Genomic DNA, 21710 nt, shown 5'->3' with positions numbered 1-21710 from the left:
GGTTCATGTTTTGCAGAAAACTCCAGGTATGTGGAAATGAAATCTCTGGAGGTGAGGTCACCAGAGTACACTGAAGTGGAACTGAAACAGCCCCTTTCTTTGCCTTCTTGGGAACCAGAGGATGTGTTCAGTGAACTTAGCATTCCTCTAGGTAAGCAAAACACACAGTCCTTACTGAAATTCAGGTCTAGGAAATAACAGTTCCATAGCCACCTCTAAGAACTTGAGAGGGCTTTTTGTCATTTTGTTGTTGTCATTGTTTTTTGTCCTTTTGAGACAAGATCTTGCTCTGTCACCCAGGTTGCAGTGCAGTGGCATGATCTCAGCTCACTGCAGCCTCAAATTCCTGCGCTCAAGTGATCCTCCCTCCTCAGCCTCCCGAGTAGCTGGGACCACAGGTGCACACCACCAGGCCCGGCTAATTTTTTTATTTTTATTTTTTGTAGAGATGGGGTCTCCATATGTGGCCTAGGCTGGTCTTCAACTCCTGGGCTTAAGTGATCCTCCTGCCTCAGCTTCCCAAAGTGCTGGGATTACAGGCGTAAGCCACTTCACCTGGCCAGCCTATCATTATTTTAAATGTATGATGTAATAACCCAGATTTGCAAGGGGCAGCTGTAAAGCTCCTTGCAATTTCAGTCTCCTATAGTAGACCAGATACTCCGTGAACACATGCCTTGAATAGCACTGCCCTGGGACCCAGAGCTAAGAAGCCTTGTCTTTCCTGTCAGGGAATGCTTTATTCTTGATGACATGGAGGCTTTAAGCCTAGCCCTTATTCAGGTAGGAAAGCAACTGCCCAGCAGCCTCCATAAAGTCAATAGAAATGAACCTCTTCTGCTATTGTTCATTGCTCCAGCCCTTCCCAGAACAATGCTACATTTTTTTTCTTCTTAGAGGACAAACTTTTCTGAGGCAATGATGCTGAATAGACTGTGTTTGGGACAGACTCCCCCTAGTTCATAGAAAGGGTATTGAGCAGAGAGACCTGGGTTTCTGTCCTTCCTACTTAAGGGTGACTGTGTGTCCTTAGATAAGTCATACCCCTTCTTGAGTCTTAGTTTTCTCACTGTAATTTGGACAGTGATTTTTTTAATGGTGGAAGTGTTGGGAATGAAGTGGGGGGGGAGTTTACTGATGGAATCACCTAGGAATGAATCCCTTTTCAAAGAGGAGAGTTAAGCAGAGTCTCAGGGAGGGAGTAAAGGCACTTTAAGATAATTCCCTGGGAGATTCTGACATAACCATTAACCCAGCAACTCCAGCCTGTATCATCTTTGAGTCCTCGCATTAGCTCTGAAAGGTCGGAAAGTAATTAGATAAAGTAGTAGTAGCAGCTGCTCAGAAGGAGAGCTCGGGAAAGTGTCATCTGGGAAAGTGTCACACAGAAGCATGAGAAGCACGGGTCATCTGATGCCTGATGACCACGTGTCTGATCATGCAGGGAGGGGCTGGTCAGTGTGCAGGCTCATCCTTTCCATCCACCTTGCTCTTTTTTCCCTTCTCCTTTAAAAAAGTGTTTTACTATTTCTTCCCTCCAGATGTACCATATTTTTAGTCAGATCTGGAGAGCAAACTTCCTTTTTTTTTTTTTTTTTTTAAAGGGATAAATTTGCTGCACAGCATCTCCCAAGACAAAATATAAAATGAAGGAAAAGAAATACTAACCTTAGAATAAACTGAGATGACCCTCGGTATTTTAGCTCTAGAAAACAGTTGCAAAGGCCACCCTACAGGAGAAGGGAGGCTCCTTCATGCATTCAGCCAGTCAGCAGATACTCACTGGATAACATGGTACTGTGCTAGACACTCTGGGGTAACCAAGAAATATAACGCAAGTCTCTTGTCATCCAAGAACTTGGAACCTAATTGACACTAGCAAAAATTAAGAATAAATTCTGCAACCTTGTAATTCGTGTCTTTTTATTACTGTTTTTCATTACAGAAGTGTGAAAGATTATTGTAATAAATTCAAAAAATAAGAACCATATCAAGTCAATATTAAAGGTCTGATGTCTTCCCTGCAGTCTCTCCCCAGTCTCCAGAGGTAGCCTACCACTGTCATGCCCACGGTTTTTCTCTCACAAAAACAGGATCACACTACACACATAATGTTCTACAAGTTCACTTAGTAGCAGGTCTTAGAAATTTCTTCATGTCAGTACATAGAGAACACATTCTTTTTAACCACTGCAAATATTCCATCGTAAAAGCTATGCTATAAATGACTGATCTTTCCTCTGCTGGTGAACACTTAGGCTGTCTGCTCTTTTTCCCATTTTAATAGCTAAGATTTTATTGTTAACATTCCCCATGCAGGCACCATTCCTAGTGATCTGCATGTATTATCACATTTAACCCTCTCAAAACACCTATGAGGTAGGTACTGTTTTTATCCTTATTTAACAGATAAAAAATCTGAGATGCAGAGTCACACAGCTAAGGACAGGCAAAAACCGGAGTCAGGTTCAAACCCCAGTCATCTGACTCTAGAGCCATGTTCTTAGCCTTTGTTCTCTGCTGCCTTTCAGATGTGCTTATTCAGTGGTATATGTGTGCCAGTGTTCCTGTGGGATAGCGTCCGAGCCAGGGGGTTGTAGGGTTGTATGTATTTGCATTTTAAATTTTCATAATTGCTACTAAATTGCACTCCAAAAAGATGCTATCAGTTTTCACTGCGACCTTGAGTGAGAGTTCCCAATATCCACCTCCCATTGGATTTTATCAGTTTTTAATCTTTCCCAACTAGTTAGGAGGAAACTAGTATCTCGCCTTTTTAAAATTGGCTGTATTGAGGTATAATTGATATATAGTAAGTGCATATAAAGTGCATAGTTTGATCAGTTTTCGCCTATAAATATACCCGTGAGACCATCACCACACTCAAGACTGGGAACAATGTTCATCATATCCCAAATTTCCTGTCTCCTATGTAACCCCTCCCTCCCCACAGTGTAACCCCCAGGTAAAGGATCTCCTTTCTGTCACTAAATATTAGTTTGCACTTTCTAGAGTTTTACATAAAGGAATCATATTGTATGTGCTAGTTTGGCTTCTTTTCCTCAACATCATTGAGATTCATCTGTACTGTTGGGTGGATCAGTACTCTGTTTCTTTCTTTCTTTCTTTCTTTTTTTTTTTTTTTTTGAGACAAAGTTTTGTTCTTGTTGCCCAGGCTGGAGTACAGTGGTGTGATCTCGGCTCACTGCAACCTCCACCTCCCGGGTTCAAGCAATTCTCCTGCCTCAGTCTCCAGAGTAGCTGGGATTACAGGCACCTGCCACCACACCTGGCTAGTTTTTTGTCTTTTTTAGTAAAGATGGTGTTTCACCATATTGGCCAGTCTGGTCTTCAACTCCTGACCTCAGGTGATCCACCTGCCTCAGCTTCCCAAAGTGCTAGGATTACAGGTGTGAGCCACTGTACCCGGCCAGTCTGTTTCTTTATATTGTTGAGGAGTATTGTATTGCATATATGGATACATCACATTATTTATTCATCTGTTGACAAATATTTGAGTTGTTTTCAGATCGGGGCTTTTACAGATTGTACTTGTTACTAGTCTTCAGTTAGCTTTGAGACTCATTATCTCATTGGTCCCCCAAGGAAGAGTATGGGATGAGGTTCTGCATTTGACAGGTGAGGAAACTGAAGTTCAGAGACTTACCCAAGATGACATTAGCAAATGCAGGTTAGAATTCAGGATTTCTCAGCCTGGGCAACATAGGGAGACCCCGTCTCTACAAAAAATAAAATAAAATAAAAACTAACCAGGAGTACTGGTGCACATCTGCAGTCCCAGCTACTCAGGAGACTGAGGTAGGAGGACTGCTTGAGCCTGGGAGGAGATCCAGGGTGCAGTGAGCCATGATTGTGCCGCTGTACTCCAGCCTGGGCAGCAGAGTTAGACCCTGTCTCAAGAAAAGGAAAAGAAAAAAAAAAAGAACTCAGGATTTCTGATCTCAGATCACTCTGTTCTCTGGGTTCTTCCAGTTCAGGCAGCAGCACAGTGTAGGAAAGGCAGTTTTTGCACAGAAACTACGAACACAGTGTGTGGAATCTGATTCCCTGAGTTTAAATGCCCTGTCTACTACTTACTGGCTGGATGACAAAGAGCAACTTATTTAACCTCTCTGCTTGGATTTCTTCATCTGTGAATCAGCCATAGTAATAGGAGCCTACTATGCAGAGTTATTTTAAGGATTAAGTGAACAAATACTGGTAAGGTCTGAGTGGCTTCTAGTGGGAGTTACTTAATAAGGGTTGTCTATTATTATTATTCACTCATGAAATATTTAAGACCTATTATGGCTCCTCTCACTGGGGCTGCATAACCCTTTACCCTCCAGGGCTGGTCACTACTGGCATGGAGACTTCTAGGGAGGTGAGAGACAATTTTTTGGCTTTGTCCCTGTGGAAAGCATAGAGTTGAAATAAGGGATGTCAAGGACTGGGCTCCCAGTTGGGAGGAAAGGGAGGCCAGTCCCGTTGCTCAGGGACCGGGGGTGGGCATGGCTGGGGAAGTACACTGCACTTGAAATCCAGGCCAGCTCTGCATGACCCTGGCCAGTGTGAGCCTGCCAAGGCCTGCTCTCAGTAGAAACAAACAGCTTTGCCTGCAAAGTGCAAGTTCCCTCCTCTATCCATCCCAGCTTTACTAGGATGACAGAGTTATAATTACCCGTGCCATGAGCTATTATTAGAAGCCAAATGCAGCTTTAATGATCCTAGTAGAGGCTGAAAAATGGAGGATTGAGTGGCTCCAGAACACATCAGGGCCGGGGCAGTGTGTCTTGATGCTGTCTCTTCATGTCCCCCTCACATTCCAGAAGTGTCCTGAGTTGTGCAGTTGAATTTGTGGTGTCTGTAGCAACCCCGTTATTCTGGTCCAAGTTAGCAGCTGTTGGGATTTCTCCCAACCCAGGCTTCTCTTCTCTGCCTGGTGGCTGCCTGGTACTGCCCAAACCTGTGGAGCAGGGGCCAGGGAAGAAAGTTGCCACCAAACTGTGGAGCCAGGTTCCCCAGGTGGCTTTGGGGAGAGGTTGGGGTTCAGGTGAGAAGGCCAACATTTAGGCAGTTATTAACAGCTTCTGTGATGAAATATTTAACACGTGTCTCCAAACCAGTATTATTTGAGCACCAGGCAAAATGATAGGTGCTTCCCCTAAACACCACTTGTAGCATTATTATTCCTATTTCACAGATGAGGAAACTAATCTCAGAGAGGGTAAACAGTGTGCCTGAGGTCACACAGCATAAGTAAGGGTTGGGTTTGACTCTACATTCTATTTTCTCTTCATGACACTGTGGCTTCCAAGGGTGTTTTGTTTTGTTTTGTTTTGTTTTGTTTGACAGTAGAAATCTCTGTTCAGGTGAAATCTCTCCCAGAACTTACAGAGGATGACTCTAGCTACACTGCCAGGGGCTTTGGCTAGCAGCTCAATCCCTGCTTCAGCATCTGTGGTAGCTCCTAGGGCAGCTGTACCCCTTCTGGGGGTCCCCATGACAGGGACTCAGAGGACTCAACAGAGGGCTTAATAAAAACCCCAGGGCTTTTTTCTTGGTACCACCCAGCTGGCTCAGAGGCTGGGACGGGACTGAGAGTGTGGCTCTGATCAAAGCCCTCCTTTTTTCCCAGCTGCCCCTCTCCTGTGTTGTGGGGGGTCTCGGCTCCCTGCAGAGCAGCAGCAAAGGGAAAACTATTTTGTAACAACGGAGGAAGGAGGCAGACCTTGCTGAATGCACCTCTGCCAGCACCAACAGCCAGGAGCCAGGACCTGTTTGTGAGGTGGAGGGGAGAACTGGCCCCCACAGCCCAAGCTGGGGCCACTTTTCCATCCTTTGCAGAGAGGAAGGGAAGGACATTCAACCTCCCTCCGGGCACCTGGGCCTGAGTGAGGCCCCCTCGCTTCTGGGGACCACTGCTGAGGGCATGGCATGTAGCCTGCGACGTGGCAGTTAGAGAAAGTCAGGCTGAGGAGGACACCTCAGGTCCCGGACTGCAGCCTCACTGTCAGTCCAGGCAGGCCTCCTGGGCTCCCTCCTTCCCTCCCATCTCCCTCCCTCAGAGCTGCCCTTCACACTGATAAGTGGCTATTTTGAAATGGAAAAAAAGTTCTAATGACAAGTGTAGGTAGCTTCCCTCTGACAGGGTCTCCTAGGCACTTAGCTCAGTGTCCTGGGAGGTGGGGGAGGAAAGTGAAGCCACCCAAGCAGCTGGGCTTGCAGTCGGCCACGCTGTGCCTTGGAGCAGGTGTCATAAGTAGAGACCTTTCCTGTCCCCACCCCTGCAAGAAATTGCTGTTCCCCTGCCTCTGCCATTCCCAGACCCCTTCCTCCCTTCTACCCAGGATGGCCGGACCTGAAACCATTGCCCAGCCGCAGAAAAGAGAGGCTTGCCCCCAAACCTGCAGGTGGGATTGGGTGTTCCAAGCATCACCTCTCTTTCTTAGTTCCCTGATGGGTCCTGCTTCTCGCGGCCCTCACACCCTGCCCTTTGGCTGGCACTGCACAGTCAGGTGCCTGGTAAACAGTGCATGTGTTCCTACTTCCATTCTCAGGTGAGGAAACCGAGCCCCAGGAGCAGTTCGGCTAACTCTCCCCAGGTCACATGGGTTCTTAGCATCTGACCTCAACCCTCTCAGAGCTGGGCTCTCTCCATTCCGTTGATTGACTGTGTCTTCAAGAGGAGAACTGTGACCTGCAAAACACCTTCGTGGAGGCTGGAGCAGCCACCATCCCTTCAAGGATGAATCCCCTGGCTGTGACATTGTCACCCCTCTATGGTGGTGGTGCCATTTTTTTCCTTTGCTTGGAATCAAAAGGCCTCCCAGAATTCTGGGACTTATATTTAATAAATCACATATGAAGTGCTAATTGATGGTTCAGATGTAAAGACTGGAGGAAGTGGGAAAGTGTTAATGATATACAATTGCATGGAAAAAAAGAGGACAGAGAATTGTAATTAGGGTATGACTAAAACGGTCCCACAAAAAGAGGCCTACATATAGGTTAATCATGTGGAGGAAAATATTTGGATTGGAGTGACTCTGGGTGATTTTTTCCTTCCTTTTATTTACTTTTTTTCTGTAAAGAACATAATTCTAAAGTAAACAAACAAAAATGAGAGAATTCTTCGAGAGTCCTGGTCACAGCAGCTGCAGAGAGAGGTATAGTGTGGAGAATGAAATCCAACAAGTGAAATATCAGAAATATCAGAAATCACCTTCATTGTTCTTGGAAGGAGGCTGATAGTAGGAGAACAGGCCAGTGGCAGGCCGTGGAATGGCTAAGTGCTTACGACACTGCCAAGTCCATCCCTTACATTCACAACCACCTGTGAATGGAGTGGGTGTGAGTTTCTTTGTGACTGTTCTGCAAATGAGGAAACTGAGGCTTGGAGAAGCTCGTTAACAGCCAAAGTCAACAGCAAGTGATGGGTGGAGCTCGTGGCTCCCATTTCTACCTGATGGCTGCCAGGACACAGGGGCCTGCCTCCCACGCCATCCTAACCTTGCCTGTCTATCCCTCATCCTTCCCCAGGGGTGGAGTTCGTGGTTCCCAGGACTGGCTTTTATTGCAAGCTGTGTGGGCTGTTCTACACGAGTGAGGAGACAGCGAAGATGAGCCACTGCCGCAGTGCTGTCCACTACAGGAACTTACAGGTAACCATGCACCCTTCTTGCCCAGCATGTAAGGGGCTCCCCAGTCTCCATAACCGGGCCAGGTGTCTGGGGTCCTCGTCCTTGCTGGCCTCTGAGTCTAGCTCCTACCTGCAAGGCCTACTCCAGGCCACAGGTTACTTGCCATTCCCCAAGCACACCAAGCTGTTTTCTGCTTCTGTGCCTGTCTCTCTCCACTACTCGGAGAACTCCTGATCTTCCCATAGACTTGATTCCATCAGGCTGCTCTCCACATGGTGGCTACCTCCCATGCTGCTCCTAGCGCATGTCTCTACTTTAGTACTTAAAACATCCTGTTTGGGTTGGCTTTGGCAATATCCGCCTCTCCCTCTCTACTGTGAGTAACTCAAGTTAGGCCAGTGTTCCTCCGGCCTGTGACTGGGGCTGACCCCTTCCCACAAGACTCGGATGTTCCAGTTTTTCTCTGTTTCTGTTCCCCTATGCAGGTATCCCTGCTTCCTAGAATAAAAAACCACTGCTTTGTTCTTTTTAGCTGTTCATCCATACAGCAAACACTTACCACAGGCATGCTAGGTACCAGACACTATTCTAGGGACTGGGGATACTGTAACAACAACAGTAAAGTGGACAAAATCCCTGTTCTCATGGAGTTTTCATCCTAATTAGGTGACAAGCAATAAATAAAATAAATGGTATAGTATGTTAAAAGACGACATATAAAAAATACTGTATGCACCGTATTTCACCCAGTCTAAGGTGCCATCATTTGTAAGGCACCATTATTTTTTCGCACCAACTAGAAAAAAAAATGTTGCAAATCAAGTGATGAGACTCCACCAACTGTAAAATGCATTTTTATTTCAGAGATATTAATGTGTGAAAAAAATGTGTCTTAAGATCAATGAAATATGGTAATATATTCTATAATATATACCTAATTAATATGTAATGCATTAGAATGTGGTTTTCATGATGAACTTCTGGCATGGGCTAGGTTTTGATAGCTTAACAGAAGACATGGTATATCAGATGGCCAGGGGTAAGTATCTCAAGACACCTGCTGTTTTTACTACAAGGAATCAGACTAGTTATTTCAACCACAAGGCTTTGACTCAAGGAGTCCTCACAGTGGCTGTGCCCAAGTCCCAGGCTAGGCATTACTATTATCATTAAATTGTTTAAAAGTGACTGATCTAGCCATCTTAACCAGGGACATGATCCAGACTCATCTGAACAGTATTTCTAAAATACAGGTACTAAGTTAGATATTTAGTAAAATTTGGGGGTGGAAAGCAGGTTGCAGGAAGATGTAATTTAAGAAAGTTCTCCAAAAGATTCAAATGTGCATGCCTAGTTAAAAACAACAACAACAACAAAAACAAAAAACTCAGATATGGGCCAACTTTCTTGTTTAATAATTGAGAAAATTGAGGCCCAGAGAAGCTATGTAATTTGTCCAAGGCCACGCAGATAGTGAGTTACTGGGCCTAGGATCAAATCGCCTGATTCAGAATCACTTTCGTCTTTTCACTCTACTATACTTGTCTTGGAAACTGAGACCCAGAATGTCATGGCCTGGGTCACCATCTGCAGAGGACTCTCATAGGCTATGCCCAAACTCAGGTCATTTAAGCCCTTTGATTTCCCTCTGGAAGGCAGCTGCTCTGTGACTGAGGCAGCCACAGGGCCTGTGGCCCAGGGCTAGGCCTCTCCAGGGGCAAGGCAAGAAAGGCCTGACTTGGCCAGAGCAGGAGGGTCAGACTGGGTCCCACAAAGCTAATTGAGGGAAGTCATCTAGCTTGAAGACATAATCATCCCTTTTCCCGACAAGATGAAACCTACATAATGGCAAGGATGGAAGAGGTCTTGGAAATCATCTGGTCCTGATTTTCCCAAACCATCTTTGTACCAGCTGGCATCTTTTTGAAATACAGCTTTCTGGGCCAGGCACGGTGGCTCACGCCGTAATCCCAGCACTTTGGGAGGCCGAGGTGGGTGAATCACGAGGTCAGGAGTTCGAGACCAGCCTGACCAACACTGTGAAACTCCGTCTCTACTAAAAATACAAAAATTAGCTGGGCGTGGTGGCATGTGCCTGTAATCCAAGCTACTCAGGAGGCTGAGGCAGAAGAATCACTTGAACCTGGGAGGTGGAGCTTGCGGTAAGCTGAGATTGCACCACTGCACTCCCACCTGGGCAATAGAGCGAGACTCTGTCTCAAAAAAAAAAAAGAAAGAAATGCAGCTTCCCGGATCTCACCCTACACCTGTTTTCTCTAGGGCTGGGCCTGAGAGTCTGTATTGTAGACCATCCTTATGTCAGGCTCTGCTATGTTGGGGTAAGAACCTTTTCTCTCATCCAGCATTTGCAGTGGTATTGTGCAGCCCTTCAGGGGGCCACACAGTTCAAGGTCACCTTGGAAGTTAGGAAGAGTTCAGACTTGCCAGGGCCTCTAATTCTAATTCTTGTATGTTTCCCAGGGCAGTGGACTGCACTGTGTTCTGAGCCTCTGGGCCACGCCCCCAGGCAGATTCCCCTCCCCGCAGCAGGCCAGAGCCATTCTTGTGGTTCTCAGGTGCATTGGGGTAGACCCTGGCTAAGCCCCTCGTGCCAGCTAACAGCAGTGCAGCTTTACCTGGTGCACCGGCTGGGGAGCTGGGAGTTTCCACCACAGGCTTCCCAGGTAGGATTTCTGTCAGTGGCTTTGACAGAATGCCTCTGTCCACACAGTCTCCCCCCACCCCAAGCAGCAGGTGATGACTGACACTTAAATCAGGCAACTTTTAAACTTAACACAACTGAGAGGCCTTGAGTTGAGGACCAGAGATTGCCCCTAAAGGCAGGAAGCAGGTTGAAGGAGTCTCCGTTCTCTCTGAGCAGCCTGTGCTGTGCCCCACGGCTGGTCACGGCTCTGCCCCACGGCTGGTCACGGCTCTGCCCCACGGCTGGTCACGGCTCTGCAAGAACCCACCCAGAGTGATTCAGAACAACAGGTGGAGCCAGCGCTCAATAGGAAAACTAGATACCTGCTTGGCTCCAGGCCCTGGAGCGGAACGTGTCCATGTACTGGACGCTCATTCACTTGCCTTCCTCAGCACACGGTTTACCCTCCCTGAGCCAAGGCAGAGGAGAACCCAGGCCCTCCATCAGCAGCTTTGCCTACTGCCATTCACCGTTTGCTCTTCTCCCAGTCAGGCTGCACCCATTTCTGGAAGCCAACTGCAGTCTCTTCTATGGAGAGAGCAGGCAGACCTGGTCATCTCACACACACCCTGTCATCTGACCCTCAAACCATCCCAGAAGGGAGGGTGAGGACAACACTGTTCCTCCCATTGAACAGATTAGTAGTCTGAGGCTGGGAGAAGAGGCGTGGCTTTCTCCAACTCATATGGCTGGTGCTGTGCTAATAAGAAAAGCCCACATGACTGTTTATTCTGTGTCAAACGCTGTGCTGAATGCCTTGTGTTGCCTCACTTCAACTTCACAGCAACCTTATGCGATAGTTACTGTTATTCCCCTCCCTTCACAGATATCAGAGATATTTGGTAACTTGCCTCCTGAGGGCTAGGATTTGAACCCAGGTCATCTGACTTCAAAGTGCACACATGTAACCACCGTACTGGTCTGCACCCTTCTGTCGCCTAATCTAGTGCTCTTTGCCTTTTCCTTGCTGCCCTGTCAGAGAACCCCAGCTGGGGCCTCAAACCTGTCCAAGTCTGCCTCACTGTGTTGACTCCAGATAGCCCAAGAAAGGCCCGACCTGGCTCACAGTGTTGGGCCGAGGCCAGTATAGCAGTGAGTGTGTTCTGGGGGTCATGCAGAGGCAGCCCTCAAGGATAGAACAGACAGGCCCATTTTTAAATTCATCAAAAGACCTCCAAGGCTCCCCACCCACTAGCCTGCCCTGACAGGAAACAGGTTGTTAAGAGTGTCAAATGTCAGCCGTGGTGCTGTTTTGCGCAGCTGCCATAGGCCAGCACTCTTTACCCTGCCTTCCAGCTGCCCTCCCGCTGCCTTTTAGGCATAGATATGTTGCCTAGAGCTTGCGTTGTTTCTGGAAAACAGTTGTTTTGGGAGTTAAATGAGCTTCTTTAAGTCAAGCAGTTAGAACAGCACTTGACACTAGATAAGGGCTTTGGAAGTGTTTGCTATTATAGCTCTACTTTCTACTCTCTTTCTCTTTCTTTCTTTCTTTTTCTTTCTCTTCTTTTCTTTTTTTTTTTTTTTTTTAGACAGAGTTTTGCTCTAGTTACCCAGGCTGCAGTGCAGTGGCACGATCTCGGTTCACAGCAACCTCCGCTTCCCAGGTTCAAGTGATTCTCCTGCCTCAGCCTCCTGAGTAGCTGGGATTACAGGCACCCGCCACCACACCCAGCTAATTTTTTGTGTTTTTAGTAGAGATGGGGTTTCTCCATGTTGGTCAGGCTGGTCTCAACTCCCCACCTCAGGTGATCCACCCGCCTTGGCCTCCCAAAGTGCTGGGATTACAGGTGGGAGACACCCGCGCCCGGCCTATACTTTCTACTTTTTCTACAGGAGACATGTATTACTTGTAAGCTAACATAATGAGGTACTTAGCATAAGTTCTGTAGCCCCAGGGGGGATCTGTGAACCAGGAAGAGGGTAACCCCCACAGCTGGGCACAGATGCCAGGAGAGGGATGATTGAGGCATGTCCCCTCCTCTCCTCTCCTTCTAGGTCCCTACTAATGCGTCCCTTCCTCCACTTCCTCTCTTCTTTCCACAGAAATATTTGTCCCAGCTGGCCGAGGAGGGCCTCAAGGAGACGGAGGGGGCAGGTAGCCCGAGGCCGGAGGACAGTGGAATCGTGCCCCGCTTCGAAAGGAAAAAGCTCTGATGCTTCTGCTTCTGCTGCTGCTATAAGGTTGGAAAGGAGAGCTTGCTGAAGCGGGATCTTCCTGATTCTGGGGACAGGACTAAAGCCTGAGAGGAAGGAAAACCAAGCAGGGCACGTTGCTTGCGTTTGTTCCCAGAGACTCAGTGAAATGCCTCTGAAATGTCTCCAGGAGCCAAGTCACCCAGGTGTGTCCAGCCCACTGAGGGTCACCAACTCTCTCCCTGTTGACTCTTGTTTCTCTCAAACCATCTTTCAATTTGTTTTTCTCTCTTTTCCTCTTGTTCTCTCTCTCCCTCTCTCCTTATGTGCCAAGAATCATTTCTTTTTCACAAAACCCAACTTCTCAGGGATTTTCACAGTGTTTAAATTCTTGATAGGATCTAATACGTCAGGCCTGGCTGAGTCACCCAAGGAAAAGGTTTAATGGAAACTCCTGGGTCAGGCGAACCTCTGCAGTGAGTCTACAGCAGTATCTCTGTCTGGTGTCCCGTGTATCCCCTGCACTGGGGAGCTGAGTCGGGTCTGCAGTCCCGGTGAGGGGACATCACGGACAATCTGTTGGTAGAGCTGGGAGGGACTTCATTAACCTCTTCCTCCAGCTGGGCCACCCTTTTGAAAAGCCCCTGTTTTTAATAACTCTTTCATCCTCTCAGTTCTTCTAGAAGTCTGCCAGACTTATGCCTTAAAGTAAAATAAAATGAATTTTAGAGAAGATGAAAAGAGCCCTTCATTGTGGAAGCTCTGATAAGTTTCCTCCAAACTTATTTCCCTCCTCTTGATTTCAGGAGATGTCAGGGTTTGTTCTATTCTGGACAATGAATTTGGTACAAATTCACTATAATTAAAAATAAAAACAGAAGCATCTTCCTTCAGCTAAAGCAGCAGTTGGCGTGGGTTTAGGTGGAATGCTGGCCTCTCTGCAATGCGTAGCATTGGCTTGAGACACAGTTCCAGGCTGTGGAAAACAGAGTTGTTTTGGGGGTTAAATGAGCTTATTTAAGTCAAGGAAACATCATCTGTCCTTCACTCAGCCGTGGTGCCTGCACTCTGGGGTACAACCTCCTCACCATGGGATGGTTTTAAATGGCCCCCCAGTTGGGGAGAAGCTAAGGAAAGAGAAGGCTGCAGAGCCAAAGAGTGGCATTAAAGTTTGCTGGGTGTCTGTAGGTGGACCCTTTCCAGCTGGGCAGATAGTTGAGGGCTCCTTGGGTTTGACTGCCTGTGCAGACTTTGTTACCAAAGTGTTATGAAAAGTCCTGATTCCCACTGCTCTTTCTGGTACTGGAGGGTGGGTACCTTCAGGCTGTGGGGTCTCTAGTCTGATATTCCATTGAAAGGGTATGGGATAAATGTGCTGGGGGAAATGAGGCTCGGCCACAGCCGTAGAGAGGCCCTCGGGCAGGTAAGAAGGGGGCCTGGAGCTGTTTTCATGAGCTGAGATACTCTCCTGAAAGCACCCTTCATAGCTTAGCCCAGGAAAAATAAAACAAGGAAGACAGGTCACTCTCCCCTAGGCAGTTCCTGTTGTTTCATTCCTGACCTTGGGCAGGCAGACTGAGAAGGGACTGTGTAGGGTTTTGTTTTGTTTTATTTTCATTTTCCTTTTTATGGCATGTGAGATCATACTGCACATTCTGTCCTCTGTACTAATAGAGGAAGGGCAGAGAGATTAGTTCAAGGCTGACATTTTATATCAGGTAACTGAGGCACACAAAGGGAACAAATGAAGAACATAAAATGATCAGTGTAAACCTGAAAGCATGCAGTCATTGGCAAGGGACATACTTATGGGAGCTGGTGAGAGAGAACAGTTAAGGCAAGCACCAGGTGAAAGCAGACCAGCTTGAACAGGTGTGATGCGGAGAGGTTGGAAGAAGCAAGAAACCTGAACTCATCATCATCATCAGACTATTAAATAAAATTTATAGGAGGCTGTTGGTTTGAACTGAGCTCCTGCACTAGGGCCCAACAGACCAAAACAAAAGGGAGTCACTCATGTTAAAGTTCTGTCTTCCAAGAAATCAGGAGAGAGAGAGAGAGAGAGAAAGAGAATAGCCAAATCCTCAAACAGGCCAGTTTTAACCAGCATGATGAAGAAGTGTCCTTGGTTTTAACCTTTATAAGGAAAGCAACTTTGAGATGACCAGTCTGGTTTTTGTTCTTTGTGTCTGCTTTCCTCAGCCCTTTTCTGTCTATAAAGCCAACCTCCTCCGCTCAGCTCCTGGGAACACTCATTCTATTTTATAGAATGACGTGTTGCTCAATTCTAGAATCAAAAATAAAAGCCAACTAAGATCTTTAAAGTAAATTTGTTGTAATTTTATCTTTTGAGAAAACCATATGGGGGCTGCTGAAAAGTTGGTATCTCAAATAAAGTCTGAAGATCATGGCTCAGCCCGGATTGTTCCCCTGGCCAACTCCACAGGTTTGAACCTGGCATTCTGGACACCAGCTCTGCCTCCTCCATTTCTCAGAAAACCTTTGATCTTGTGTGTCTTTCTTCCCACTGAAGGGAATTCTGGGGGCAGTTCTTTGGCCTTCTTGCTGAACTTTGCTGGAAATAGCGTACAATTTTTATCAGAGGCTAGAACTGTATATTATCAGAGAGACTGGACACTTTATCCCCTAGCAAAGTGGGAGCAGACTTCACCAGCTCATTCTGCTCCACCCCTGCCTTCCCCACCCCCCATCCCCAGCAGCATTTCCATGGAAATCCAGATGGTCGTGTAGTGTTATGGCTCCCATGTGATAGACTGGCCTTCATATTAGAAAGCTAGGGAGGGCCCCCAGGAGGGAGAGAGATAAGGCGCTATCTGCATTCAATCAGAACCTTCAGTTTAAAATCATCTAAGAGTCCATACTCGTGTGTACATATGTATTTATTTTATTTATTTTTATACAATTCCATTGGCATGGTCCTTCACCGACCCTATGATTTGCACTTTTTATTCCTACGTGTGCCACACACAATGCAGTATTAAAGGCAACCAGGAAAATATTGATTTATTTTTTAAAGCTTTTTTTCAGTGTTTTGTCAGCCATTTCAAAGTGTCTCCCAGAAAAGGATGCTGAAGAGCAATTGCTACCTTGAGCAACAGATTCATATTTACCCGAGGTTAATATAACAAAAGGCCTGTATGATTTTCTTTTCATTGTTAACACCCAAAATAGCATCTATCTAGACAGTATCCCCAAAGAATTTGGAAAATTTGATGGTGTGAGCAGCAGCCATTAGTATCAGGGTTTCCCATTCTTGGACAGTCCGAGGCTGTGACCTGTTAGATAATTAGATTATACTTGAACTGGACCAGAGTTTGTTTTTTGAATTTATGAGAAAAACAAAAACACTAAGTTAAGTTTGAACTTGTAAAGTATTGAAATTTGTTGAGTGTCCTATAAATTGTCACGACTTTTCCTGATCTGTATAACTGACTGCAAAGTGTTTGTTTTTACAAAAGAGAAAAGAAAAGATTTTTAATAAAGAGAATTTGAAAGCTGTGAGTGAGTGACTCCGGGTCATGCAGGGGTCCCTGGCATTTGGCTGGGGAAGGCTCACCAAGCAGAAAGGCTGAGATTTGGTCCCTTCGAATTATGAATTATTTTCAAGGGTTGAACAGAGAGGACAAAACAGGTTTTCTTAGGGCTCCAGTTAGGCTACTAGAGAGAAACAGAGATTCTCAGGGGTGATCTTTGGAGGATGAGTCTGACTAGGTGAGGGCTGCTGTCCTTTTGAAGGCTCAGATACGAACGTTTCTTGACCGCTTATAAACTCCTAGCTTTGCTACCCAGTGTCCTGCACCAGGGTTAGGCCATTTCTGGCAGTTTCATCCCCTCTGAAGATGAATATCTGGTGGTCAGTGCTGCAGTGGAAATAGCAGGCCCAAGCAGAGGGCTGGCCCTGCCGCTGTTAGCCCATGACTTCCTAAGGCCCGCTTCCTTGGGTGTAAAAGAAGATAAGAATATTAATCGCTCTGGGTGCGGTGGCTCCCAGCACTTTGGGAGGCCGAGGTGGGTGGATCATGAGGTCAGGAGATCAAGACCATCCTGGCCAACGTGGTGAAAACCTGTCTCTACTAAAAATACAAACATTAGCCGGGCGTGGTGGTGTGCACCTGTAGTCCCAGCTACTCAGGAGGCTGAGGCAGGAGAAGGGCTTGAACCCAGTAGGCGGAGGTTGCAGTGAGCCAGGATCGCGCCACCGCACTCCAACCTGGGTGACAGAGCGAGACACCGTCTCAAAAAACAAAAAAGAATGTGAATCGCCTCCCAGGGTTGTTTCAGGGTTAAGATAATTGCTGGTGGAAGCACTTGGTGTGCTACAGGTCACCAAATCTTGTTTGTTTTTGCAATCTGGACAGCAGCCCTCCAAATTTCAGGAGTTCTTAAGTTGTTTCTCAACCATTAATTCTAGCAAAACAATGCCAGTCTTCTGGGACTGGTTGGCCGGTCCTTTGAATGGCCCGGAACCTTCTCTGGGCCCTTCCCTTTTGTTGGCAGTGCTCCTGAGTCAACAGGGAGGGGCTAGGCAGCCTGGACCCAGAGGGCAAAGTGAGGGGGCCGCCTGCAATTCCTGGGAGCAGATTGCAGGTCTGAGGAAAGTTCCTGCTGAACTTGTTGCTGTCTGCACCCCACCCCCACCTCCTGTGGTCATCCTTGGACCAAGCTCAGGCCTCCAGTTTCCAACCAGGAGGGGTTGGGAAACCTCCTTTTCTGCAACTGCTATCTATGTCCCAGATGGTCAAAGCAGTGAATGGGCTTAGACTGGTTCTGCTGCCCTAAGTTCAGGATCCAGGATGCTTGGGGGTACCCCTGGTGCCTAGTCCTAGCTTGTTGTTTTGCGTGGCACAACTCTAGAGAGGGCGTCCACATTGTATCCTATAGGATGGCACCCCCTGGAGTTGTGCAATGCAGATACCCAGCCAGGGACACCCCCTTCCCTCGAGTTGCAGTTGTTCCCCCAAGCCCAGGTGTTCCCATTTGCTCTCTGATATCTCTGTGGGCCCTAGAGCCTGATTCTGAGCCAGTCCACTGGGCTGGACCACTGCTACTCAGATGTACTCCCTGTATCACACCTATCCCCAGGGATCAACTCCAGGCTGCCCCTGCCTGACTCTGCCACAGCCTAGACACTGGGTTCACTCCTCATAATGCCTTACTAGGTCAGGACACTTGGATACTAACTTGGATTCAAACTCCTGGGCTCAAGCAATCTGCCTACCTCAGCCTCCCAAAATGTTGGGATTACAGGCATGAACCACCGAACCTGGCAACAGCAACTGTTAACTGCCCTCTTAGGCAGTGGTTGGACATCTATCTGGGCTCAACCCTGTAGACTCCCCATTCTCTTTTCTCACCATGATGATCCTACAAGGGTGCCTATCCTGAGTGACATTCCAAGCATGTTAGAGGAGGATGGCCCAAGAGACCTCCAAGTCTCTGCTTTTATAAGTGAGAAAACAGGCCCAGAGAAGAGACATGACTTGTTTGAGGCAACACAGCTTATTGGTATAGAGACGAGACTAGAATCCAGATCCCCTGAGTAGTTTTGCTGGGGTTACTTGGAGGGATTACGATATTTCAATTACATTATCTTGTGAATTTTCCAGGTCTAGTCCTAGCTGGACTCTGGCATTCAGCAAGGGACTCAAGAGAAATCATGGATTCTCATGCTTCAGGTGCATCAGTTGCACCTGGTGAGCTTGCTAAAAATGCAGATTCCTGGCCCCTCCCATGGAGATTCTGACTCACTAGGTTATGGGGAGGACCCAGGCATTTGCATCAGCAAGCCTGGGGGGTAATTCAATGCAGGTGCAGATCACCGATCACACTTAGAGTGTGTGACTGCCCTAGATGTCAACCAGGGACTTCCCCAGTAGCTCCTAGAATAGAAGCACCCAGCAGCTCCTAGAATAGAAGCGGCATTTATTTTACTGGGTGGTAGGTCAGGAGAGATATGAATGGAGACCATTCAAGGTAGGGACGCTCTAGTGTGAAAAAGGCTGGACAGTAGGAGGCAGAGAAAAGGAGATCAGCATGGCCATGGCAGAAGGGGCTGGTGGCAGCTGGTGGGTGGGGAGCCGGCGAAGGATGGGGGTGGGAGCGTGTCACAGTCATCAAACTGGGTTTGGGAGCATGTGTTATGATTTTTAGTTGGGTTAGTACTTACTGTGCTTAGGCACAAGTCAATTTTCCAGTGCTCTTTATCTTTGTTAATGGCTAGAAGTGTTGTGGTTATTAAACGGCTCCTCGAGCTCTGATGGAATTCCTGCCGCTGAGGACAGAGAGCTCTGTGGAGTCAGCAATCCTTTCTCAGAGGAGAGACAAGGAACAGGGCCACTGCCCAGAGCCATGTCACTGTCAGCGAGGAACTCTGGGGTCACACACACTTTCTCTCCCTCTTCCATGAGCCACTACTACTGTCAGCTCAGCCCTGCTGATTCCTGAGTCCCCGTGCATGGCACACTCAGTGTACTCCATAGGTGCACTCTCTCTTGACTTCTTCACAACTGGAGAAGCAGGTGCTGTTATTCTCCCCATTTCATAGATGGAAAATGAGTCTCTGAGGGACAAAGTGGTTTGTCAAGGGTCAGACGACCAATAAGTGGCAGAGTTGGGATTCAAACCCAGGTCCACATGACTGTCAAACCACACTCTTAGCCACTATTCTCCACTGCCTACCTCCTGTTCCTGCATCTCCCTAAAGCCTCTAGACTCTGGGTCTGCCCAGAGCTGCTTGGATGAATTAGAAAGTCTAATTTAGCAATACTTCAGTTGCCTATGACTGAATTCCTAATTGTTAAATTCCAGAAACTGATTTCTCCAGTACCTCTCCTCCCTAGAAAGTAGATAAAGAAAGGCCTCCACCCACAGCACTGTACCCAAATAAATACTGTTTCTTCCTTCTTCTCACTTGGGAGAATTTGCCAGGGGAGCTGAGTCTGAGGGCAAGAGAGGAAGGAGGGCCCCAGGAGCTCTTCAAGTTCCTCCTGTTTCAGGGAGGAGAAGAAAGAGAAGCGGCTTGCTTTCTGCTGTCAGGGGACCTGGGGACAAAGAGGAGTGATCAAAAGGGGATTTCCCACAGCCCCAAAATGCTAGCCACATTGCACTTGTGACCTCTCCTTCCTGAGTGAAACTTAATTGTTGATTTGCCTGACACCTGTTTCCAACATGGAGTTGAGATGATACACTCATTAAGACAACAAAAAAGTTATAAACAAGGATTGAAGAAAGTTGGAGGCAGCAAATATATGGTCTGTAAGGGCTCATACAGCAAGAGATGTGACTGGAAGCCTCCTGGGAGCCAAGGCAGAAAGGAAAAAAAAAAACAACAAAACATGCTCTGTCCTTAGGCTGGAGAGAGCATTCCAGGTTATCTGGGGAGATTGTTCTACCTGACTCTATATTCTGGAATAATTCTCCTGAGGGATGGCACAGAGGTACTGAGAGGTGTTGGAAAAATCCTTAGGGAGCTCACAGCCCAACATTGGAGAAGAGCATAGTGGGAGTCCCTTTAGAGGGGACATTGGGATGGCTCCTGGTCTGTGTGAAGTAGTTCCTGTTGTCAGGGCAACACCTCCCAGTGTCCGAAGGCCTGATCCTTGCTCACACCAGCCCAACCCACCTGAGAGTGAGTATGCTGGCTGGAGTTCATGAATTTTTGTTTGGGCTTATTTTCAAGCTCTGTTTTTCAAATATCTCTGTTAAGTGTCTGAACTTCCAGGAACCAGTGTTCACAGGCCAAGGAGGAGGTCACCATCATCTCTACTACCTGACTGCCCTGCCATACCCACCCAACATTAGAGAGCTCTAGGGTGGGGCCCCTGCTGTCTGGATTGTTGGGGGGAAATAAACCTCTCCAGCATTTATTCTTCGGGGTTACCCCAAAGGGATGACCATAGCCAGGAGGGAACCCAGCCTGACTGGGAAGTGCTGACTCCCTCTGGCAGAGTTTGGGAACTGCCCTTCATATCTGTCTGATAAGGAGCAGCCTAGGGAGGAGGGGTGCAAAAGGTGTGCCCCGTTTGCCTACGAGATCTCTCACCATCACTGTATACAAGTCTAGGAAGAAGAGAGCTTGCTGGCTCAGGGACAGATTTCCATGCTGGGAATTAGGACCTTGAGTTCCTGGGTCAAATCTACAATGAACTCATTCTGAGATGTAGACAAATGTTTACCTTCTGTTGCTTCAGTTTTCCCGTCTGTGCATTTGATGTGTGCCTTGTGTGTGCCAGAGGTTTTGAAGGAGAAAATAAGATAGGAGTGGAGACTTGCTGTCAATCACAATAAGATAGGAGTGGAGACTTGCTTCTCTACCCGAACTGTCCCACATGGGCCTGTGGGGAGTTACGGTCCTTGTTACCATCCTCCCACCCCCAGCAGAGGAGTCTACCCATGAGGCAGGCTTGCTTGGGGTCGGCCAGCCCGGTCTCTGTGGTTTTTGCCTCCTGTGCTCCTCATATGCCTTAGCTTGGCCCTCTACCGACACTACTTAACTCCGCCTCCTCTCCACTCACCTTCTCACCCCCACAGCCTCCATTTGTGGTTCAGCCATGCTCAGTGCTCAGGGGTTCCCAAATAGCCCCCTTCCAGCTCCTTGATTTTGCACATGGTTTTCCCACTGCTGGGAATACCTTTTGGCCCTTTCTGTCTACCTGGAAACGATGACTTTTTTTTTTTTTTAAACATTCTACTTAGGTGTTATCTTCTTTACGAAGCCTTCCTTGGCTTCTCTGACCTCCCTGCAGGTATTACTGGACCCCACTGTGTCCCAGAACACTTTGTACCCCTAGCCCAGACACCCACAGAGGCCCCTCTTTTTTTTTTTTTTTGAGACGGAGTCTCGCTCTGTCTCCCACGCTGGCGTGCGGTGGTGCGATCTCAGCTCACTGCAAGCTCCGCCTCCCGGCTTCACGCCATTCTCCTGCCCCAGCCTCCCGAGTAGCTGGGACTACAGGCGCCTGCCACCATGCCCGGCTAATTTTTCGTAGTTTTAGTAGAGATGGGGTTTCACCATGTTAGCCAGGATGGTCTCAATCTCCTGACCTCATGATCCGCCTGCCTTGGCCTCCCAAGAGGCCCCTCTTTTATAGCCCTTATCATGTTGCCTTGTTACCTGTTTCTAGATTTGCCTCTGCAGTAGTCATTGAGTCTCCAAGGGTAAGAAGTGTATCCTGCTTCCCCTGTGCACACTGGTATTCCCACCACAGAGT

At 47.5% G+C, this 21710-nt stretch overlaps 1 protein-coding gene across 1 annotated transcript in view; it reads left to right on the top strand.

Annotated features, from left to right (window-relative positions):
* RBM20 (RNA binding motif protein 20) overlaps positions 1–16002 on the top strand; it is a 76417-nt gene extending 60415 nt beyond the window's left edge. The window contains exons 12-14 of the mRNA XM_017887202.1: positions 17–151; positions 7543–7664; positions 12391–16002. Coding sequence (XP_017742691.1) covers positions 17–151; positions 7543–7664; positions 12391–12501 — 368 coding nt within the window. The 3' untranslated portion in view covers positions 12502–16002. The remainder of the gene's footprint in view (positions 1–16; positions 152–7542; positions 7665–12390) is intronic.
* The last annotated feature ends 5708 nt before the right edge of the window (positions 16003–21710 follow it).

The sequence above is a fragment of the Rhinopithecus bieti genome, unplaced genomic scaffold, assembly GCF_001698545.2.
Source record: "Rhinopithecus bieti isolate Rb0 unplaced genomic scaffold, ASM169854v2 scaffold_13348, whole genome shotgun sequence".
Lineage (NCBI taxonomy): Eukaryota > Metazoa > Chordata > Mammalia > Primates > Cercopithecidae > Rhinopithecus > Rhinopithecus bieti.
The sequence above is the reverse complement of the archived record's forward strand: the minus strand, read 5'-3'. Positions and strand labels throughout refer to the sequence as shown.